The sequence below is a fragment of the Ceratotherium simum genome, chromosome 30 (assembly GCF_057802395.1).
Source record: "Ceratotherium simum simum isolate JZ-2026a chromosome 30, ASM5780239v1, whole genome shotgun sequence".
Classification (NCBI taxonomy): domain Eukaryota; kingdom Metazoa; phylum Chordata; class Mammalia; order Perissodactyla; family Rhinocerotidae; genus Ceratotherium; species Ceratotherium simum.
This window is the reverse complement of record NC_141929.1, coordinates 19,756,635-19,779,733: the sequence shown is the minus strand read 5'-3', so window position 1 is coordinate 19,779,733 and position 23,099 is coordinate 19,756,635. Positions and strand designations below refer to the sequence as shown.

General features: G+C 45.0%; 2 protein-coding genes across 6 annotated transcripts in view; one reads left to right on the top strand and one right to left on the bottom strand.

The window, feature by feature from the left end:
- Nucleotides 1-1,434: 1,434 nt before the first annotated feature.
- LOC147913114 (uncharacterized) lies at nucleotides 1,435-13,807 on the bottom strand. Its single transcript, XM_087419629.1, has 3 exons — nucleotides 13,797-13,807; nucleotides 12,155-12,450; nucleotides 1,435-10,506 (listed from the first exon to the last, which is right to left on the bottom strand). Exons 1-3 carry the CDS (start codon nucleotides 13,805-13,807, stop codon nucleotides 10,412-10,414), a joined length of 402 nt encoding a protein of 133 aa, XP_087275755.1. The 3' UTR covers nucleotides 1,435-10,411.
- CTCF (CCCTC-binding factor) overlaps nucleotides 11,383-23,099 on the top strand; it is a 48,034-nt gene continuing 36,317 nt past the window's right edge. Inside the window, exons 1-3 of one of the 5 annotated variants that reach the window (XM_087420104.1) lie at nucleotides 11,385-11,611; nucleotides 15,648-15,764; nucleotides 17,473-17,582. The gene's annotated coding sequence lies outside the window, so the exon portion shown is untranslated. Of the gene's footprint in view, nucleotides 11,612-12,432; nucleotides 15,535-15,647; nucleotides 15,765-17,472; nucleotides 17,583-23,099 lie in introns of those variants that run through there. The other 4 variants (XM_087420103.1, XM_087420101.1, XM_004431731.3 and 1 more) reach the window with 4 other exon arrangements.

The following is a 23,099-nucleotide window of genomic DNA, read 5'->3' as shown; positions in this document are numbered from 1 at the left end:
CCTGCAAGAGGGTTGCAGTCTCAGAACCACCCCTAGGAGCCCCTCAGGCCTGAGGCACCACAAGAGGCCCACTGGTAGGCCAAGACTGTACACTTGCATCCAAAGCGTAGCCTGTGTGGTGGGGAAAGAGGAAGTGAACACTGGCTGACCAGATCCTGGGAAAGTGCAGACGGGTGACTGGGCCAGCACGAGCTCACAGCTTAATCCATAGGAGAGGACGGCCTGGGCAAGAAATGTAGGATGGAAAAAATATCATTCCAGCTAGAGGTCAACTGAGACTGTAACTGAAAATCTGAGTGGCCCTTCATCCCTGCTGTCTAATGGTGGGAAAGGGTAGGGCTCCTAATTTTCTGTTCTCTACAAAGAGGGTCCTGAGGGCAGAACCTAGTATTCAGCTCTAGCCAAGGGTGAGTGTGAGGGTCAGAGTGGGCACTGTGAGCACAGCCAGACACAGGTGAAGGACTGTCAAAGCCAAGACAAAAAGAGCCTCAGGCCTTTGCTCCATCAAGCCTACCTAGCTCAGAGCACTGTGAGTCAACCATAGAACAGCCACTCCACCCCTCTCCCTCAGTGACTTGAAGTCAGGTTCGATGGGCTCCTACACCCGGGCCCCAGCCCACGTCTTTGAGGTGGTGGAGGGCAGGGAGAGCCCTTGTCCTCCCTCCTGTACACCCTCCCCTCCTCCAAGACACACATAGTCTCACAGGTCTTCCCACAGGGCAAAGCTGCTCCCAGCACTCCCCCCACCTCCTACCCTACTGTCATGCTGGTTCAGGAAGGCATTCATTCCTGCTGCCCCGACTCCAGACAGTCGGGAGCTTGCTGTCCCAGCTGATGGGAGATTGATGACACCATCAGGAGTCAAAGACAGCAGGGCAGGGAAAGCCTGTGCCCAGCTGTCCTGTGGAGCCTGTGCCAGCCTCTTTGAGGGGAGAGAAGGAAGTGGGCCTCCAAGGCCTGTGACACAGTGAGAAGCGCGCCATCAATCAAGTCCATTGAGGCCACAGCCATGCCTTGGCCACAATTGTTGGGGCTTTTCCCAAAGGGAACTGATAAGCATGCACTGCAAAAAACGGACCAGGCAGAGGTAGTCCAGGATATGATTTATTGTGTTGGTGGTCACTGGAGTTTCCCCCACTCTCCTCTTTTCCTCTTGCCCTCTTCCAACCTTACCTTTCCTCGTGTCTCCCACTTTTCTTCCTCATGTATTCAAAGCTTCAGAGAACCAAAAAAAGAAGAAAGAAAAAAAAGGCATGTTTGTGAAGGCAAAGAAGCAGATGGGTTGGCATGTGGGAAGAGGACTGCTTCTTTGTCTCGCCCACAGAGCGGAGCAGGGGTGCCTTTCGTGTGTGTTTCTGTGCCTAGTGTGTGGGTACAATTTGCTGAACCCATATGACATGCTCCCTCCTTTCCCTCCACCGCCCCCCACCCCGACAGCCCTGGAGTGTCCTATTCAGGCCATCCATCCCCCATGGACAGAAGCCTCTTGGCTTGGCTGCTGGAGCTGGCTCTTTTGGGCCTGGGTAATACAGGATGGTGAGCTTGGGAAGGACTCCAGGACCTATACAAACTGGTAAGGAAGAACACTCTATTGTTTAGGAAATAAGACTGTCATTGGCCTGCAAGAAAAGGGCTTCTTGTTTCAGAAAGTTGCAATGGAGTGATGGCACGGTTTGAGTTTGATGTCAACGGTCAAGTCTCACTTGTCTCTGAATATATCCAGGGCATATGGACCCTCAATAAATGCTGACTTAGAGCAGCTGAATAAACAGATGAATTGCCATGGCTCACACCTACGTTTCTAGCTATTTCCTCTGAATCTCCTTACAGCCTTCTCCTCCACCTCCTCCTCAAGCATTCTCTTACAAACATCACTCCACAGGATTTCATTCTAGACCCTTTTCTCCTCTCTTAAAACACACTCCTTGAATCACCTTACCCATTCCTCTAGCTTCCATCTATATGCTGAGGCTGTATGCCAATGATTGACATGGCTCTCTCCTCACCTCCAGACCTCCACATCCAACTGCTGACTAGATACCTCCTTTTGAACAGCATGCTCAAAATTAAACTCAACATCTCAAAACCCATTTCTCCTCCAGGGCTCTTGGAGTTACCAACTACCCAGGTACCGAAGCCACACAACTGGGCCTCATCTTTGACTCTTGCCTCTGTCTCCTCATCCTAGCCATCAGAATCTTCTCAATTAAATGCCCTAAATATTTCTAAATTTTGTCCACTTCTCTTTATCCCTATTGGTACCACTCAGGTTCAGGACACACTGACCTCTCACCTAGACACTAAAACTGCCTCCTCATGGGCTTCCTGCCTCTGGTCTTGCCCCTCTTCCATCCATTCTCCAAGGTGCAGTCAGAGTGATTTCTAAAACATAAATCTACCACTATAGGCTCTCTTTCTCTTAGGGAAAATTCCAGCCCCCAAATCCTGGCTCACAAAGCCCTTTGAGTCTGTTCCCCTCTTCAGCCTCACTTCTGCCACCTAACATCTCACTCTGCATTGGAGCCTCACCAAACTGCTTGCAGGGCTTGCTTGCCCTTCCATGGTTCACTCTTTCCACCCCTCATCTTGCCTTGCTAATGCCTGTTCACCTGACAGGCTTCAATCAGACATCACAAATTTCTTTGGGAAGCTGCCCCACCACTACGCTCCTGTCACAGGAGCCTGTGCTTTCCCTAGTATAATACTAATCACACCCGATTACAATTGCTTATTTACTTTGTAGCCTCCAATATATACATCCATAAGTATTTTAAGATTTTATTTATTTTTTTATTTTTTCCCCCCAAAGCCCCAGTAGATAGTTGTATGTCACAGCTGCACATCCTTCTAGTTGCTGTATGTGGGACTCGGCCTCAGGATGGACAGAGAAGTGGTGCCTCAATGCGCACCCGGGATCCGAACCCGGGCCACCAGCATTGCAGCGCGCGCACTTAACCACCAAGCCACAGGGCCGGCCCTACATCCATAAGTATTTGCTGACTATTCTACTAGGTAACAGGCACCACTCAAGTCTGGGGAAGACGACTGGTGCCTTCCCTTGTAGAGCTTAGTTCCAGATTTTTGTTTTATTTCTTTTTAAACAGCTTTATCGAGATTTAGTCTACATACCATGCAATTCACCCATTTAAAGCGTACAATTCAATGGCTTTTAGTATATTCACAGAGTTGTGCAATCATCACAACAATCAATTTTAGAGCATTTTCACCAATCCCAAAAGCTCATCCCCGGGCCTCCATATCCCCCTGGCCCCACTCCAACACTGAGGCAACCACTAATCTACTTTCTATCTCTATAGATTTGCTTACTGTGGGTATTTCTTATAAAAGAAATCAGTTAGGTCTTTCCAACTTACCTAGTTCTAAGAGTCACCTGAGAACTTCCCTAGAGATTCAATTTTTTGTGTGTGTGTGTGTGCGCACGCGGAATATCAGCCCTGAGCTAACATCCATGCCAATCCTCCTCTTTTTGCTGAGGAAGACTGGCTCTGAGCTAACATCCATTGCCAATCCTCCTCCTTCTCTCTCCCCAAAGCCCCAGTAGACAGCTGTATGTCACAGTTGCACACCCTTTTAGTTGCTGTATGTGGGACGCGGCCTCAGCATGGCGGGAGAAGCGGTGCCTCGGCGCGCGACCGGCATCCGAACCTGGGCCGCCAGCAGCGGAGCGCACGCACCTAACCGCCAAGCCATGGGGTGGGCCCAAGAGATTCAAATTCAGAGGTCTGGGGCAAGGGAATCTGTATTTTTAACATGTGCTCCAGGCAATTCTCTGTTTAACCATGCTGCATCTGCCTTTACTATCCCCAGCAACCAAGGCCAACTAGAGTAAGTGGTCAAGATTAGTTTTAGGTGAATATCTCTAAAACTTGTCTGTAGCTCCCGGTTGCCTATATCCAGCTCCCTAACTGATGTCTTGGTCTTATCTCAAACACAACCTGAAAACATTTCCAGTATGAAAGCACCAAGTTTTTAATGCAGAAAAAAGCCTGGACACTGAAAACACTCCCCAGAGTCCCCCATGAAGCACAGCTCTTTAGAACACGCTTTCACCACTGGGATCTCAATTAAGGAATGGAATAAAAGCCTGAGCAGGGGACAATATAGGAAGGGAGAACTGAGTTCAGACTGGTGGAGGAGGCAAGCGAGCTGAATCCACAGGGGCCAGAAGGGGTAGTTAGAAAGGAGGCTGAAGGGGCCAGCCCAGTGGCGTGGCGGTTAAGTTCGCACGCTCCGCTTCGGCGGCCCGGGGTTCACAGGTTTGGATCCCAGGCGCAGACCAAAACACCGCTTGTTAAGCCATGCTGTGGCCACTTCCCATATAAAGTAGAGGAAGATGGGCACAGATGTTAGCCCAGGGCCAATCTTCCTCAGTAAAAAAAGGAGGCTTGGCAACAGATGTTAGCTCAGGGCTAATCTTCCTCACAAAAAACAAAGAGGCTGAAGAGTTGATCAGAGGCTTGGTCATGGTGGCCTTGTGGAGTGGTGAGGAGTTTGGAATTTACCCCCAGGGCACTGGGGAGCCATCCATGGGCTTGAGGCAGGGGAATTTTATGATCACATCTGTGATTTGGAAAGGTCGCTCTGGCAGGTATGTGGAGGGAGAAGGCAGGAAGCAGTGAGGAGTCCAAAGCTGTGGTTAGGAGAAGTGATAGTGGCCTGGGCCAGGGTGGAGGCAGCGTGGATGCAGAGGAGGTTAGAGTGAAGTGAAGAGATATTCCAAAGTCAGAATGGACAGGATTTGGTGATTGATGGGATGTGGGAGATGAGAGAATGAAGCCCAGTTTCTGGCCTGGGTGTTGGATGGATAGTGGTATCTTTCACTGAAAAGGGGGAGCCCTAGAGAAGCAGGTTGGGAGGAAAGAGACAAGGCTCATAGAGGTAGCCTGGGAGCTATCCAGGAGGAAGTGTCCAGAAAGAAGCTGGATATGTAGATCTAAGGCAAGAAGAGAAGTGAGTAGGCTGAAGGCAGAAGCTTGAAAGTCATTCTTGCTTTACTGTGAAGTCTCCTATGACTACTGTGATGTCCAGTGATAAACCTGTTCCTCCCATACCTGCAGCCCATACCTTTTACTTGCCTCTCTATCCTTGGCTTTTACATACCAATGCTTACGAGGTTTAGTCTGGCCCCTCCAGATAACATAAGACGAGTATAAGGCACTCGAGGGCTAGGGACATCATCTATCTCCAGTATTATCTAGCCTGGAGGATAGACCTGGATCTCGTGCAGTTATTCAGGACATACTGACAGATTAATAATTCATCACTCCAAATACCTCCTCTATCTGCCTTCCAAGTGCCTGATACTTCCACCATTAAATCCCTTTCTTTGGGTTAAGGCAGTAGTGTCCAACTGTTTTTAGAAACCTTTTTCCCCCTAAACAAATCACATAAAATTTGGAGAAGTGGAAGAGGATGGGGGAGCAGAGAGGCCCAGAGCCTTCCTGATAGACCTCCCTTCCCATTCCCCTTCCAAAGCAGCCCCTGAATTAAAGCATCATCTCAGAGGATCCCTATAAAAATGGAAATGTTATCTGACAGAGTGAGGAGCTCTGAGCAGCTAGTGAAAGAACAGGAAGAGAGAGAAGGTGGGGCTGGAGGATCTGAGTACTCATTCTGGTTTTGCCAACAAGTTACTGGATGACTCTGAGCAGGTCACTTCATTTCTTGAGTTTAGGACAAAACTGCCTGGCTCTTCAAATAGAGCTGTGAACATCAATTGAAAGGGCAGATATGAAGGTGTTTTAAAAAATGAAAAATGTACAGATAAGATGGATTATTAAAGCGTGATCAATGCATGCATGAAAAATGCAGGTAAGAGCAGAGAACAAACATAACCTACTTCTCAAATGTGAGATGTGGGTCTAGGTAAAAGTCCTTTAGAGAGCAGTAATTTGATCAGAGAGGTATAAAGTAAATATGGCTTTTACAGGGGTCTGAAGAAAGCAGACATCAATAAGGAAAAAAACTCTTGTGGTCTGGGTAGGAGAGGATGTAGAAGGGCAGGTCTTTAAAATGTTAGGAGAAAGTGGCTGGCCTTGTCAGTTGACATTGAAAGCTTTCCAAATGTCTTATAAGGTTTAGCATCACTACTTTACTCCCTAGTCCAGTGGTGTGGGATGACTTGCTCTCCCCCTAACGCTCTTGTGTTTTATGCCTTTGATTATGGCTCTTCACCTTACATTCCTTTGCTTTGCTTGTTAATGCCTTCTGATTAACACCCAGCTGAAACAAGATACTCCTGGAAAATGATTTCCTTGTTTATCTATGAGTCCACTTATTCCCATTATAATAATTACTGCATTAATTGTTTTTTGGTTTTGTTTTGTTTCATTTTCTAACCAGTCTGACCACTTAAACTTTGAGTTCAAGGGCAAGACACACATTGTGGGGCATCTTTGTATCCCCAGGCCCTAGAACAGGGAGATGAACACAGCAGGTACTCAATAAATGTTTGCAGAATTGGATTATATCTCACACATATCCTCAAGAGATACAGAGGCAACAGGAATGTTCAAGTGTAACTTTAGGTCTTATCCCCAAAGCAGGCAGGAAGATTCTTGCTCATTGTTTCTTAAAAAAATCAACACCTCTCTCCTTCATTTATTGATTCTCTTACTTAAAGAGTTCCCCCCAAAAAAACCACATAAATGATCATGATTATTGCAAGCTTTACATGGAGCAACAGTGGGAGCCAAGGAAGATCTTGGAAATAGAATTGTCCTCTTGAGAATTATAGCACAAAGTACACCTTTTCCAGAAAGAATGGCTCCCAGGCCAACGAAAGCCTAGTCAGTAACTGATTCTATTAATGAATCTAGAAAGAGCATGTCCATTAAAAAGTGGATTTGGGAGTGAGGGTAGGTAACAAGAAGCATAAAGAGAAATAATAACAATAATTTACATTTATGGTATGATTACTAGTGCCTAGAACTGTGCCAAAAGCTTTACTTGCATTTTCTCGTTTAATACTTACCACTGTGTGAAGCACAATTATGGTCCTATCTTATAGAGAAGAAACCTGCAATTGATTTGTTACTAATTTACCCAAGATCATACAGCTAATAAGAGACTAAGACAAGACTTGAATGCTGGACAATCTGAATCCAGCATCCAGAGAGGGCGATATTAAACATTTAAGTTATATAACTAACAACTCTTACTCTAATTAACTGCTCACCAAAGCTTTCTAGTAATTTGGCTTCCCAGGACACTCTCCTATAGGGAGAGAACATGCCTTTTACCAGCATGAGAGCACTGGTCCACTTGCCAGTTAGTAAAACAGTGATAAGCAGAGGCTTATCCATCAAGCTCCTGTGAACCTGACGAATCCCTAAGGAAGCAATCCACTTTCAGGATACAGACTACATTTCTGGTCCTGCCTGTGAGGCTGAGGGCCAGATCCTGGAATGTGGTGACTTCACCAGTGCCATGTGGTAAGCTGAGAGCCTTCTGCTGATAATATCCTGAACTCCTGTGGACTACAAACCTAAGAGACAGTCCTTGGGAAGAACACTTCTTTAAGCCACTGAGTGCTTTTAAATCACTGTAGTTCTCATTGATGAGATAGTCTGGGGTAGTACTTCAGGGAACAAACTCATCTTTATTTTTATCATCCCAACTGTTTCACGGGCTCTCATGATATTACTTTTCTCTCTCAGCTTGTTTCTATCCACCCTGAAACATCCTATCCTTTTGGTTTGGCTTTCTGTTCCTTGGTCTTTGGAGCCCATTCCATGAAGAAGGACACATCACGATTTCCTACAAGGGAAAGAAAACATTTCCTTTTGTTCCTTCCTAGTGATCCTCAGTATTTTCTCAGGCCTGTGTCAGAGCAGCACATGGGATCTGTCTTCAGAAAGCAGGCTCCAAGGCCACTTGGACCCCATTCCTGGCTTCTAACTGATGCCTCAGAGGTCATATAGTTGTAAATATAGTTGCTATAATATAAATATAGTTGTTGTCTTAGTCCATTCAGGCTGCTATAACAATATATCACTGACTGGGTGGCTTATAAACAGCAGAAATTTATTGCTGAGTTCTGGAGGCTGGAAAGTCCAAGATCAAGGCACCAACATGGTTGCATTTTGATGAAGGCCGCCTTCCTGGTTCACAGCCTTTGCCTTTTTGCTGTGTCCTCACATGATGGAAGGGGCTAGGGATCTCTATGAAGCCTCTTTTATAAGGCACTTATCCCATTTATGAGGGTTCCACCCTTATTACTTAAGCACCTCCCAAAGGCCCCACCTACTAATACCATCAAATCTGGCATTAGGATTTCAACATACAAATTTTGGAGGGGACACAAATATTCAGACTACAGCAGCTGTAAATACAATTGTAAATATAGTTGAGGGTTTTCCCGTCTAAATACATTGCTTTATATTTGCCCACATTAAAGCCTTAGAAAACATTTTTGTAGCTTATTTTTTTTTTTTAAGATTTTATTTATTTATTTTTTTCCCCTCAAAGCCCCAGTAGATAGTTGTATGTCATAGCTGAACATCCCTCTAGTTGCTGTATGTGGGACGCGGCCTCAGCATGGCCGGAGGAGCGGTGCGTCGGTGCGCGCCCGGGATCCGAACCCGGGCTGCCAGCAGCGGAGCGCGCACACTTAACTGCTAAGCCACGGGGCCGGCCTGTAGCTTATTCTTAAAGGAAGATGGGTTGAGGTAAAGTCTTAGAGAAAGTGAATTAATCAGATTATTAAAGGTACTAGAAAGAAAAAGAAGCTAAGTGCAAATCAATTTTGTTGTTTCTAGTACATAGTTCCTAAGTATACCAGAACCTATTTGGGGTGGAGGACTGAAGAAAATGCAAAATGCAGATATTCCAAAGGAATCCATTTGGTAATTTTCCTTTCTCTAAGTTTGCCTTTTCTTTATGCCTGAGTCCTAAGGGGTACATAAGAGACAAATGAGATCATTTGGTTTCTAGAAAAAGGGGTCACATATAAATTTTCCAAATACTTCACACATTTCTAGAATAGTAGCTAATCACATAAGGCAAGAACCTGAGATTAGGAATCAGAAAACTTGGGTCCTAGCATTGAGAACCCAAATTATCCTTTTTTTCATGTCTGTACCCAAGCAGGTGAATGTTGGAGAAAAACCACACACTGGGCCAACTGGTTGAACTTTAAACTCATGATCACAAACTTCAAAAGGGTACCCAATGCCACCAAGGCAGTCCTAACTATAGGAAAGCCGTAAGCTTGCTTTCCCTCTCCCCTGCATCCATCTTCACATTTTTGTGTTTGAGGAAGCCCTGAGCTAACACCTGTTGCCAATCCTCCTCTTTTTTTTTTTGCTGAGGAAGATCGGCCCTGGGCTAACATCCGTGCCCATCTTCCTTTACTTTATGTGGGACACCTGCCACAGCATGGCTTGATGAGCAGTGTGTAGGTCCACACCCAGGATCTGAACCTGGGAACCCTGAGCCACCAGAAGCAGAGTGTGCAAACTTAACCACTGTGCCACCAGGCGGGCCCCCATCTTCACTTTTGTTACCCTAATTATCACAGTGGAAGCATCCTATTCCTATCCAAGGTCAATCCTCCTGGTTTCCTTATATCCTTCCACGGATTTCACTCCTATATAAGCAAGACTTCTCCCCCTTGTATCACTCCCAATGGCACATAAACATGATCTAGAACCCACCATCTTTTAAAACATCTCCTCCCTTGACCCCATATCCTTCTACAGGTATCCCTAAATTTCTTTGCTCCCCTCACAGCAAAACTTGTCATGTTGCCTATGTGTGCTGTCTCTATTTCCTAACTTTCCCTTTCACTCTTCAACCCATTCTAGTCAGGTCCACATTTACCAACATGAATCAAGCCAAGGTCACCAATGATATTCTCCAGTGACCTCCAAGGTGACCAATCCAATAGCCATGTCTCTGGCCCAAGTTTACCTCTCAGCAGCACCACACACAGTTGACCATTCCCCTCCTACCTGAAACTTTCTCTGCCCTTGGATTCCATAACTCAACACTTTGTGGATGAGCCTGCCTTCTGCCTTCCTGGTTGCTCCCTCTCAGTCTCCTTCCCCACTATTCTATCTCCAAATGCTGGAGTTCCTAGGATTTGGCCTTGGAACTTCTCTTCACTCCTTCCTCCTAGTCAGAAGTCATTAACTGACAGCCCACATTTGTGGTTTAATCAGCTCATGCAGTTTAAAAACATCTGATTTAGTTGCCAACATCTAAATATCAGGAGATTTCACATTTAAAAATCCAGATTTCTAATTCCCTTTAAAGAAAAAGATCTGTCAATATTGGTGCAGCATTCTCATAATGGAGCAATCAGCTGAATAAAGCAGAAGCTGTCCGCTTTACGCTGGGTCCATTTGTTGTCCGTGATATCTAAAGGAGTTGAGAATACGGTCCTGAGTCAGATTCCCAACTCCCGGAGCCACCAGAACATCTTCCAGTCAGTCAGCCCTCGATCAACTTGATCGTTGGTTGCGCAGAGTCGGCAGGTGCATCCTGGGGAGGGGGAGGGGCGACCGCACTGTGAGGGGCTGAAGGACTCCGCCCACAGAGAACTTAACAGCTCTCAGGGCCAAGACAAGAAATGCACGTTTTAAAATACAGAATTACACCGCGCTGAATACAGAAAGTCCTTTCGGCAAAAGACAACTGCTAGAATCGTATAAAAGCATCGTCTGGTCTTCCGCTGGCCTCTCCGGGCTGAGGTGGCCTGGGGACACCAAGAAGAGGCCTTCGCCCTCTAGTCTCGCACCCGGTTTTAGGAGGCCCTCTTCTAGGGCGGAGAGATCCCCAAAAGCCTCTGGGCAAAGACAGCCCTTCTTGCCGTCGCTTTCGGGCGCTGGATTGTTTCTGAAGAGCTGGGACTGCGCGGGGACCGACCCGGCCTTACTCGGTGGCAGGCTGCGGTGCCGCGCTCGGAGGGCGGGTCCGGCCCGGCTAGGGCGGAGAGCGGGGCGGGGCCCGGCCCAAGAGCCGCCTTAGCCCCACGGCTAGCCCCGCGCGCGCTTCCTCCAAACACCCTCCCCTCCCCCCTTTACGGATTCAGGCGGGAGACTGCGGCTGGGAAACCAGGTCAAGCGGGCCCGGGAATCCCGGACCGCCCGGAGGGCGGCGGCCTCCGCCCAAGAAGCCCCACCCAGCTAGAGCCCAGACGCCGCGGCGCTCGCAGAGTCCACGCGCGACCGGGCGAGGGCGCGGGAGGGCGCGTGCGGCGTGACGCGACTCGCGGCGCACCCGTGACGCCATCGCGCCCGCTTTTGAAAGTTGGCGCCCGGGGCCGCCTCCCATGCTGCCCTGCGCCAACCCCTCCCCTCACCTTTCCTCCCCCGCCCTCCACTCGTCGCCCGGCCGGCCCCCCCACCCGTCCCTTCCCTTATCAGCACCCGCGGCCCCGGCAGCGCCGACGCAGGCGCACTGCACCGCGCCGCCGCCATTTTGTGTCCGAGCCTGTGGAGCGATTAAACCGTGCGCGGAGCTGCTTCTTTGGCGGCAGCGGCGGCGGTGGTAGCCGGTGCGGGTGCGCAGAGCTGGCCGGGGACGCCGGGTGGCCGGAGCGGTGGAGCGGCGGCGGAGCGGGCGCTGCGGGGGGTGTGGCGCGGAGGTAAGGGGGCCCGGGGTGGAGGAGGTTTCGCGGGCCGCCTCTAGGTGTCACGATGGGGCCGCTCCGGTCGGCGCTGGCTGCAGCCCGGCGCCAGCGCCGCCGCCGGGGGGTGTTTGTCTCCCTCTACCGTCCCTGCTGCGGCGCGGCCGCCGCCGCCATTGCCCGTCGCCGCCGCGGCCCGGCCAGCCCCCCCGTCCCCACACCCGTCCGCTAGGCCTCCCTCCTGGCGGCACGCTAGGCCTCCGGCGGCGACACAGGCCCGCGCGCCGGCGACTCCATTTTCCTTCCTTTGTCTCTGCCCTCGAGGCCGGCTCTTGGCCCGGCCGATTGCCCGGCCGCGGCCCGCCCTCTGCCCCTCCCGCAGCGGGTGGCCTCAGCCGAGAGGCTATCTCCGCGGCCCGGCTTCCGCGTCCGCTTCGCTCAAGGGTTCCGACCCACTGTCGCCGCGCCCGTAGCCGGGTTTCGGTGCAGTATGGGTATCGGGCCGTGGCCGACGCCTCTCGGGCTGCCCATCCTCCAGCCCGCCGGGTCCCCAGAACCTACCCGGCCGCCCTGCGAGCGTCCCCGGCAGCTCGGCTGCTCGGCGGTAGCTGCCAGTCCGCGCGTCGCCGCCGCTGGTCTCCGTCTCCGCCGAGTGGCGCAGGCGGCGCTGCTGCGGCTGCGAGCAGAGGGACCCCAGAGCTGCCGAGAGCTCCCTCTGCAAGGCTGGCTGAGCTGCTCGCGCCTCAACGCCGCCTGAGCGGGCGGGGGGACGCGCGCTCGCCGCCCCCGCCGGGCCCCGCTGCGCCCCCAAACTTGCGCCGGGTCTCCTTGCCCGACCCGACCGCTGCGGCCCCTCACTGTGGGCGGAAAAGACACGAGTCCGCACCAAGTAGTTTTTCTCGAGGCAGGGTCGGACTCCCCTTGCAGTGATAGCCTGACTTTGTGCGCTAAGAGATCTCAAAGGGATCAAAACTTAATTTCACTCTGGTCTCAAGTGACGTGACAAATTCCTGAATTCGGGATTATGGGTTGGCTTAATTGGTTCGGGTGATCCTTGAGTTTCCCTCCCGCTTTAAAATGTCCTGACGCTAACTTAGTACAGTGCTTAGTACCTGATGCTCTAGGGCTAGGCGAAGGCAGTTCTGCCCCAGGATTGTGCAACCCGTTCTAAAGCGCCAGTAGGGCAGAATGAATTTATTCTTGACTCCACTGGTAATTTGCCCATACGCTGAAATATGAAGGTTGATGTTGTAATTGAATCCTGGGTTACTAGCTGCAGTTGGTTTATAAATATCTACGCCTAATGTAACTACTCTTTAGTAGTTGACTTCCTGTAGCCCTGAGTTCAGCGTTAAGTAAACATTCGCAGACGTAGAATCTTCATGCTTTCTTTGAGTTTATATCGACTAGGAAGGTTAAAATTCCACATCCCTTATAGGCGGCAAAAGAAGTTAAACGGGGCATGTATATTAAGTTTACTCTATCTTGAACTCTTCTTGCGTCATTAAAAAGCTTCCTGTTAAATTGCCAGAGTTTATTCTTTTTGCTTTTTCTTCAGATATTCTACTATCTTAATATAGTATCATGCAGCAGTTGAAATATCAGCTCGGGTTGCTTTGGAGAGAAGATCTTGGTTGATTACTTTTTTTTTTTTTTTTTGGAAGGAAAGCTATGTTAAGCTTATGAGGAAATTAAAACAGCCTGGTACTAAGCAAATTTGTCTGGTCCACTGTGTGTAATCTCAATTTGTAGGATTTTGCAGCAGTATGCCTCCATAGGAGAGTCTTTCAACATCCCTTTTTTGAATCCTACAAGATGTTCCTTCTTCCCTTCCTGCACAATAAAATTGCACTAAGTAACTAAACGCAGTAGTATTGATGGAGTGTCAGGTTTGGGAATAGAACCACGCTTAATTGTCTGATATATCAGTCTGTTTGTGTAATTTTTTGCATTCTTGTGATTTTCAGTTTTATTTTACTTTGAAATTGTGGATTGCAGTTGTCATGTTTTACTTATTGAAATAAGCTCCACACATGTTAAAAATTAAAATCTAGCAGATCTGTAATTGAGCCAGGAGTAAAGCTTGTTTTCCTAGGTTAGCGTTATGCTCAACAGACTGTATTTTGCTTCTTGATTCAGTTGTGCTGTATGTGGTCATCAGCTTCTTGGTCTCATATTGTTATGCTGTTTTAATGGTATAGACCTTGTCCACATGGTAGCTATCCTTTTGGGATTTTCTGTATGCCAGGATTCATACTGTTTTTATTGGAAAACTAAATCTACAGAGAGAATAAATTGAGGATATAAGGTTACCCAGAGTAACATATTACTTAAATCAGTAAGTAGTATGAGGAAGGTTACAACAGGTATGTTTGTCCACATAGGAAAATACTGTTTATTTAAGAGTAGCTGTGAAAGTTATCCTTAGGGATCCATTCAACCAACATAAGAAAATTTAGGAGACATAAAAGTTATCCTTAAGATGCATTCAAATTCTAGGAGCTTTAGGATTTTGCTTTAAAGAACACACAAAAATGAGGGCACCCACCTAGGAATTCTCTGGGTAGCTTGGGGAATTCCTTGGGAGTGGCAGAGGCCACCTGTGGCAGACTAGGTGCCTGAGGAGGAGTCCTGTGGCAGGGCCTTGCACAGTGGTGCCTGCTGGCAGAAAATCACCTCTAGAGACTGGTTTTTTGCTTCAGGGTTGCTGTTGGTGTCAGATTCACTCCACATCATCTCCTTTATAGGCTCCATTTCATATTTTTAAACCAGAAACCTGGTTGACCGTCTATCTGCCTTATTTACCCATCTTGGTTCCAGATGACTTCGCGCTCGTTTGCCAAAAATTAGGTCCCTCTTCAAACAACTAAGATTTGTTATGATTTAATCCTTAGAGCATACAGGTTTAGAAAGAACAATAATGGCAAGTAATGTATAACTTTAAAGTTCATGGTTCGCAATTGGATGTGTAGATTTGACATACCATATTTGTGTTTTTTAAACATCCCTAAACTTTCTCTAGTCACTATCTTCAGATCTTCCCTGGCAGTATCTTGGTGCATTTTCTCAGTGATTAGTATTTGAGTGCAAAGATGTGGCATTGCATATAGACTGCTAACGTATAACTGAAGAATAGTGATTTTTTTTCACACTTAATCCTCATTTTTAATCACCCTTAGAATTTTCAGGGGCATAAAATTTCATTCCCTTTGAGGCATGCTAGTGACAATATGTGGACTCCAATACGAACGTGTTTTTTGGACTAAATACACTAATCCTCTATTTATGTTATAAATTGCCTCGCAATGGAGAAGACAGCTTTATCTAAGAAAGTATTACATCAGCTTAGTTTTGTGGGCTTTAGTTAATTATGAGATGGATTCCCTCTTAGTTGTACTTCATGTGCCAAATTCTTTGGAAACTCTTAATTCAAATTTAGCTCTTTTTCTCACTTGGGAGTTGTTTTTTTCCCCCTCCTTGGAGGTAAGTTCCACTCTACTATTGCCTGGAGCTTGGCAGCTAACAATTTGACTTTTAAAAAGTATTTCATTATTTGACTAAAAAAAAGTATTTCTTTACTGTGCTTCTAGGATTTTCAAAGGTCAGTGAAAGCTCCCCACGTAGTTATCTTATTAAACTGAAAAATATACAGTCTTGTGGTATAAACTAACTTAATCAGTAAAACCACAGCTTGCTGAAGATAAGGAAATAAATTGTTAAAGGACTATTACTGCATCTTTAAGAATTAATTTTTTGGTAGTTTGAATATACATACATGTGCCATTATCGGTTACAGGATCGCAATGGGATGCTATTTTGATAATCAAAATCTTTAGTCTTTTATATATTTAGGAAACGTCTCAAAAAATAAGTGGGTGTTTTATTACTGGCTTGATAGACATTTATGGAATGGCTCCATTAGTAACGTGTCATATTAACAGGTATGTTTCTTTCCCAATTTTATCAGTCTTTATCTTGCCCTCATTTGGCTTTTCATGCTATATATGCACTTGTGTGTTTAGTGTTCATAAAATGATTTGTGCTTCTATTTTAGAATGATCACGGACCTGGGGCCAAAGAACAAGATGCACTAGTGGACAGATTGCTGATCCGGGGCTTGAGAGCTGGGTTCTGTTTTCCCTCCTCAAACTGACTTTGCAGCCACGGAGAGGTAAATGCTGTTTCCATTTCTTGGTCTTAAAAATAGGAGTAATAAAACCCTCCTGGGGTTGGAGGATTTGCTGGATCATTCTTGGGTATAGGAGATGCAGGATGGTGGGTAATTGAGGGCATACAGGCTTTATAGTCAGAGTCCTTGGTTTGAAACTGCACTGCCATATACTAGCTGGGTGACACTGAGCAAGTTACTGAACCTTTCTACTCGTACAGTCCTCGTTTGTGAGAGAATAACACCGATTATAGAGGCTATTTTCGGAGTTGATGAGAATGTGTATAAAGCATTAGATACCATTCTGAGCATGTGCATAGAAAGACCTCAGGAAATGGTGGCTGGTTTTCTGTAGAAACCCTTGGAATGTATATTTTGACTCTTGCAAATGACCTCAAAAGTCCATGACCTGTGGTAATTTGTAATTTTGATGAGGAATACATGGAGTCCTGTTCTTGGCAAGCTGGTATCCTGGATAAAAATTGTCTTAATTAATTTGAGTTAGCCTAGCTGATGACCCACGTTTGCATCAGGTTGTTATAGTCATCATCAATATATTTTTTTAAGCATTTGAAAGCACTTAAAATTTACTTTAGCCTACAATTTCTGCTATAAAATATAATGGACATCATAGGGAACTTGAAACAGGCCTCTCATAAATGTTGGGCTCTGGCAGGCTTTGGGATCTCGTAAACAACGAAGTAGAGTTCTCGGTGTGAAAATTATCTTTTTTCAGGCTACCAGCGAGCACATCTTTCTTATCTCCTAGAACATGTGAAAATAGTTTAATTGCATTTGTGTAATGGCAAAAAGGAATATAGAGGTGGGAATTACAAGTGCTGAGATTAGATAAATTTATATGAATGATTCCTCTAAGTGACTACTAAGATTTTTCTTACACCCTGAGCCTGGAGTACATAGAGAAGAGGAAGGAACAGGAGTAAAAGCTCTACTATTTTTCAAATCTCTGTTTTCCAAATGGACAGCTTGGTACCTCGATAGATGGGAAGGTCTAGGTGCTATTATTCTGTTGCTCCAGAAATAACTCGTGCCCTGCAGGTTCTTTTAGGAGTGTTGACACAGTGCATACTAATAAGCTGCTGAAAAGAGAAACAATACTGTTCTGAAAAGCTGTTGAGAAAACTAGCCTTAAGAGTTTGGGGAGTGCCGGCCCTGTGGCTTAGCGGTTAAGTGCATGCGCTCCGCTGCTGGCGGCCCGGGTTTGGATCCCGGGCGCGCACCACTTCTCCGGCCATGCTGGGGCCGCGTCCCACATGCAGCAACTGGAAGGATGTGCAGCTATGACACACAACTATCTACTGGGGCTTTGGGGGGGAAAAATAAATAAATAAAATCTTTTTTTTTTTTTTTTTTTAAAGGTTTTATTTATTTATTTTTCCCCCCAAAGCCCCAGTAGATAGTTGTGTGTCATAGCTGCACATCCTTCCAGTTGCTGCATGTGGGACGCGGCCCCAGCATGGCCAGAGAAGCAGCGCGTCGGTGCGAGCCCGGGATCCGAACCCGGGTCGCCAGCAGTGGAGCGCGCTCACTTAACCACCAAGCCACGGGGCCGGCCCTAAATAAAATCTTTAAAAAAAAAAAAGAGTTTGGGGAATGGGGTTGTAGGAACCTGTTGGTCACTTTTAAGTGTTATGGCTAGTTTTAATTGTTTAGATCCCTGTTTCTCAAACTGGGATGTGAATACCGTTAGGATACAAAGTGCTATGATTCCTGGGTTCTTGAAGCCACAAGATAGACATGACCCATCTTGGAGCTTCAGTTGTGCTCATTGAGGAGGCAGCAAGTTAAGTTATTTAGCTGGTAAGTAATTTTAAAATTTTTACATTAAATATATATTTTAGGAGCAGAATGTGAACTCTGTATGACTGTCTAAGATAACACAGGTCTTCAAAAAAATGGGGCATGAGTGCCTGGGAGTGGGAAGCACTCTTTGTGTAGGTACTACGGTGGAAACATTTGAGAAGCAATACTTTTGAGCTATAGAACAGCTCCTTGCTTTGTCCCCTGTAGTATCATACTGTGGAATATAGAAGTTAAATTGTATTAAATGGTGCTTGTTTGGTTGCATGCATGTCCCTACACATGCTCAATATGCACAAGAGCTCTGCACAGATAGCTAGGCAGTTCTAGATGGCTGGACCAAGTCAGAAATATTGTCATCAAGACCATTCCAATGATATAAGAATTATAATTTCAAAGAGAAGAGGAAGCAGTGAGAAAAATCAGATCTAAAACTGTAAATTCTATAAAACAGAATTTTGAAAACAAATGTCACATTAACTCAAGCATAATTAACAATTTCTATTGATTTTTGTGGGCCGGCCCTGTGGCTTGGTGGTTAAGTGCACGCGCTCCGATGCTGGCGGCCCGGGTTTGGATCCCGGGTGCGCACCGAGGCACCACTTCTCCGTTCATCCTGGGGCCGAGTCCCACATACAGCAACTGGAAGGATGTGCAGCTATGACATACAACTATCTACTGGGGCTTTGGGGGAAAAAATAAATAAATAAAATCTCTATTGATTTTTGTTAACCTCCCCTCTCCAAGTTTTTAAGTAGTCAAAGTCATAATAAAATGGCTGAATCCTAAGCCGTGGACCCTGTGACTCCTAAGATAATTATTTGAAAGCATCTGTTCTTAACTATTTTCTGTGTTTTACAGTTACTAAGTATTGTTACTAGCGTATTGTCTTTAATGTAAGTGGCACTTAAGAATTACATTTTCTGTATTGATAATGCCTACTCTTTGAATACAGGTTTTATATTTGAACCTAATTGGTTCTAGAGAGACTGAAGTGTAACTTTCATTGAAATATTGTCAATTGGATCAATTGGGTATTTAGATGTGGTCTAAATATCTGCAGTATTTATTGGACACTTTTAATGTGCTCCTTCCATACTTTGAAGACTTGCCTTTCTACTTTGTGCCAGGCATTGCATTAGGTACTGGGGATTCAAAGATGATCCTTTTCCTGAGGGTCTTAAGAAGAATATGGGGCAAGAGATCTGTAAATAAGTGTTGGTGGTGCTCTGATAAAAGTGTGTTCAGGGTGCAGGGGGGCATGGTCAGTTACAGGAGTTGGTGAAAGACGTTGGGTGGGGCTTTCTGGAGGAGAGACCCTGATCCAGGTGTATCAGGAAATACAAAAGAAGCATAAAATTTGATTTTAATCCTCTTAGGGCACCAAGGCTTAGCCGTGCAGCTTGATGCTATATGGCCTTGGGAAAGTCCATTAGGGGTGACTCCCTTGTGCTTTCCTTTCCTCATTTGTAAAATGACGCATCTACCTTGTTATAGGCTTATGCAGTTAAGTGAAATATTGTTAGGGGGATATATATGTATTTGTAACTGTGACTATAATGTGCTATATAGAGGTAAGGCGATGATCTTTAGACTTTAGCAGTAGTTGGTCATTGTATATATTTTGCATTAAACTGAACAGTGATGACCACTAGACAATACAAAAGATAAGTGAACTAAATTGAGACTTTGTGGATGAAGAAATTAGATTAATGAGAAAAACTGTTGATCGGTAGAGAAATGGATAAATAAACAGGGTCACATCCCTTGTTGGGAGTGATGTTCAACAACCACTAAGAAAAGCTGATTGGGAAGACTACTAACCAGCAAAATGCTTATGAGAAGGTTTTTTAAGAAATATAGTACAAAAAAATAAATTGTTATGGAATAGAAGCAAAGAAAAACCCAAACAAAAACCTGGCACATAGCAAGAGCTCAGTAAGTAATTGTTTGAATGCCTAGGAAAAAAGACTAAACAGGCAGACATCAAAACACCAGTCAAACAAAATAAAAAACTAGTAGTGCAAGGGTGGTTAGGTTTAGGATGACTTTTCTTGGTTTTCTATAGTTTGTATAACACAGTTTTTTATAATGCAATTAGATTTTTTCCTTTTTTTCTTTTCAATTAAGTAAAGCAGAATTACCAAAATTGAGAATAGCGGTATTCAGCAATAGGGGACTGAGTAAATTATGATATGTCTGTATAATAGAATGTCATGAAACCATTACCTTATGTATAGAAATATACTGAAATGGAGAGATATTTAAGACATACTGCGTAAAGCAGATTATCAAATAGTATGTACAATATGATCTCTTGTGTGAGAGTAAATATGTATATATATGGGGAGGGAACTATGGATATAAACCAAAATGTTTATATAAAACCTGTAGGTTTATATTCTTGCTTATCTGAGTTTTCTCCTATATAATTTTTTTTTCTTATTTTGGGGAGAGCAGTTATGGCTGAGAACCGAGAAATACATTACTACCTGAATTAATCTATAAACTTTTAGCTGAAGCAATGTTATTGAAAGCTTGAATTTCCCTTGCCAGAGCCAAGCTTTCTGGGAGAGATTATGTTTCTTTGTTTTTTTTTTTGGAGGAGTACAAATTAATTTAGTAGGTTAAGTAGGGAATACTACAATGCAGAGAGGGAAGATCAAGTACAAAAAGTATAGCAGAATGTGACCATATGGAAAGAGCTAGGCTTTGTTTTATCTTTGGCACAGCACAAAGGAATGACTTGAGGTATACTTATTTCTCTTTTTCTAAATTTTTGTCTCTTCTTTTTTTACCACTATTCATCATCTCTTTGCTTATTTGCTCAGTCCCAGTAGACATGTATAATGGTATCAGAATTGTTAACCTGTACTCTTTTTTTTTGTGTGTGAGGAAGATCAGCCCTGCGCTAACATGGGATGCCAGTCCTCCCTCCTCTTTTTGCTGAGGAAGACTGGCCCTGGCTAAACATCCGTGCCCATCTTCCTCTACTTTATATGGGATGCCGCCACAGCATGGCCTGACAAGAGGTGCATCGGCGTGCACCCGGGATCCAAACCAGGCCGCCAGCAGTGGAGCATGAGCACTTAACCGCTGTGCCACGGGGCTGGCCCCTCTTGACCTGTACTCTTAACTTTATTAACTACAGTACAGGTGTTATGTATAGTTCCTTTAGTCCTTAGTCTTATAGTCTCTACTCATTTCCTAAGTTACTTAGGTAAATTTCCCCGTACTCCCTTCAATGAAGTTATGTCATACATTTGTAACACAGTTAGATTCTGTTTTTTAAATAAGTTTGTACCCTCTTCACCCATTTCTTCCACCCTCCATCCCCCGCCTCTTGCAACCACCAATCTGTTCTCTTATACAATCTATGTTGTATAGTTTTTAAAGGGAAAAAGGAAACTAATACAGTAGAAAGTATTATTGAAGCTTTCTGATAAATATAATGAAATAATAAAAGGAGTTGCCTCGTTTACTCTGGCAGTAAAGTCTAGACTTCTTGAGTGGATTCAAGAGCCTTGCTAGAACTCTCTTGCAGAGGTGCAGGCAGGAGGAGAGGGTACTGGCAGCCATGTGTCTGCCCGAGTGTTAGAAGGAATTGAAGTTGTAGAGGCAATTCTTTTTTTTTTTTTTTTAATTTTATTTATTTATTTTTTCCCCCAAAGCCCCAGCAGATAGTTGTAGGTCATAGCTGCACATCCTTCTAGTTGCTGCATGTGGGCGGCGGCCTCAGCATGGCCAGAGAAGCGGTGTGTTGGTGCATGCCAGGGATCCGAACCCAGGCCGCCAGCAGTGGAGCACGCTGCACTTAACCACTAAGCCACGGGGCTGGCCCATGTAGAGGCAATTCTTACAACTTTGCTTATTTGGTCTTAAACTTTTTTTTGTATCATCTGAGTAATGTTTAGTTTCATTCTTTGGAAGAGTCTAGTAAATTGTAGAATTATACTAGAACCTAAAGAATCCTTTTACTTTCTTTCCCCAGGGGTAAACACTATTAATAGTTCGATATGTTCTTTGTTGGGTTTTTTTTCTGTGCTTTTGTAACTGGGAATGTACACATATAATACAGTTTTAAAAACAAAATGTCATCTTTTTTAAAAAACACAAATGGTAGCATACTGTATGCATTGTTCTGGACAATGAGTTGTTTTTAATCTTTTGCTGTTAGAGAAGGATGTTCTAGTAGTTATCCTTCTTGCATATAGCTCTTTGGGCACATGTACTAGTGTATCTGTAGGATAAATTCATAGAAGTTGAATTGCTTGTGTATTCCTAGAAGAGGGAATGGCATGTACAAAGGCCCAGAGACAGGAGAAGAGAAAGCTAGAATGTTCTGGCTACTGAAATTAGTTCAGTATGATTAGAGCAGAGTGTATGAGGCTGAATGCAGATCTGCTGATAGGGCCCTGAAGGACCCAGTAGGCCAGGTGAAAGGGTTTTAGACTTCAGCCTAAGAGTTTTCCCATAGGAGGTTTCAGAAGGGACGTCTCCTTGCTGATAATGAATTTACATGTTATAAATCTGTGGCCACTGTGAAAAACGGGTGGTAAAGGAGCAAGAGGGGAAGCAGGGAAACTAGTTAGAAGGCCATTGCACTGGTCCAGGCAAGGTGTAATGCCCGCCTGACTTAAGGTAGGGGATCTCACCAGAATTGCTGTTTGTCTTATTTTGTTTTGTTTTGTTAAACTAGGGTAAAATCCTATCCTACATCCTCTTTTGTAACCTTTCTTCATGTTATATGTTATGAACATTTTCCCTGTTAGATACCCTATGTGACTTCAGCCTACTAGGAATGTACTTCCTTATTGCTTGATGTTAAGTTTTCTAACCTGTTGCTTTGGGAAGAGCTGTCTCTTGTTGTTGGCCTTAGCTTTTTGCCTCTAGTACTTCATCTCTTCTCCTATTCCCCAGTGTTTGAATTATTTCTAAAATAAGAGTAAACTGACTTCAAGTGAAAGCCAAGTTAATTGTAAATTTGAGTGCATAGATTTTGAGATGTCTGTTTTATCTATTCAGAATTCTTTTTTGATCCTGTTCTCGACTGTTCTTGGTACAGCCCCATAACGATGTTTCAGTCAACGGTGGACCGTATATACGACAGTGGTCCCATAAGATCAGTACCATTTGTAGTAGGCTGTACCATCTAGGTTTGTGTAAGTACACTCTGTGATGTTCACACAACGATAAAATCACCTGACGCGTTTCTCAGAACATGTCCTGGTTAAGCAGTGCATGACTGTATATAGCTGTAGCTCTAAGCATTTTTCACACTGAAATTAAATCCTCTATTTCTTATTTTTGAAAGAGGTAGGTGATATACTAGCTTCCCCAACAGGGAAGGAGGAAATAAAGTCCTAAAATGTCCTAGATGGGTGAGAGCTTTTGAAGAAAAGAGCAGATATCGTGATGCTCTGTTTGCAGTGGGGAGGGAAGAGAGTTATGTAGACAATGATTATACCCTGACTTTGAGCAGCCTTTCTAGTTTAAAACATATCCTAATGGAGGGAG

Bases quoted from the DNA above. Each gene is read 5' to 3' on its own strand.
- LOC147913114 (XM_087419629.1), bottom strand. The intron at 10,507-12,154 runs GTAGGTTCTGGG...CCCCCTCCCCAG, and splicing joins GACGCTCGCAGGGCGGCCGG to GATGCACCTGCCGACTCTGC.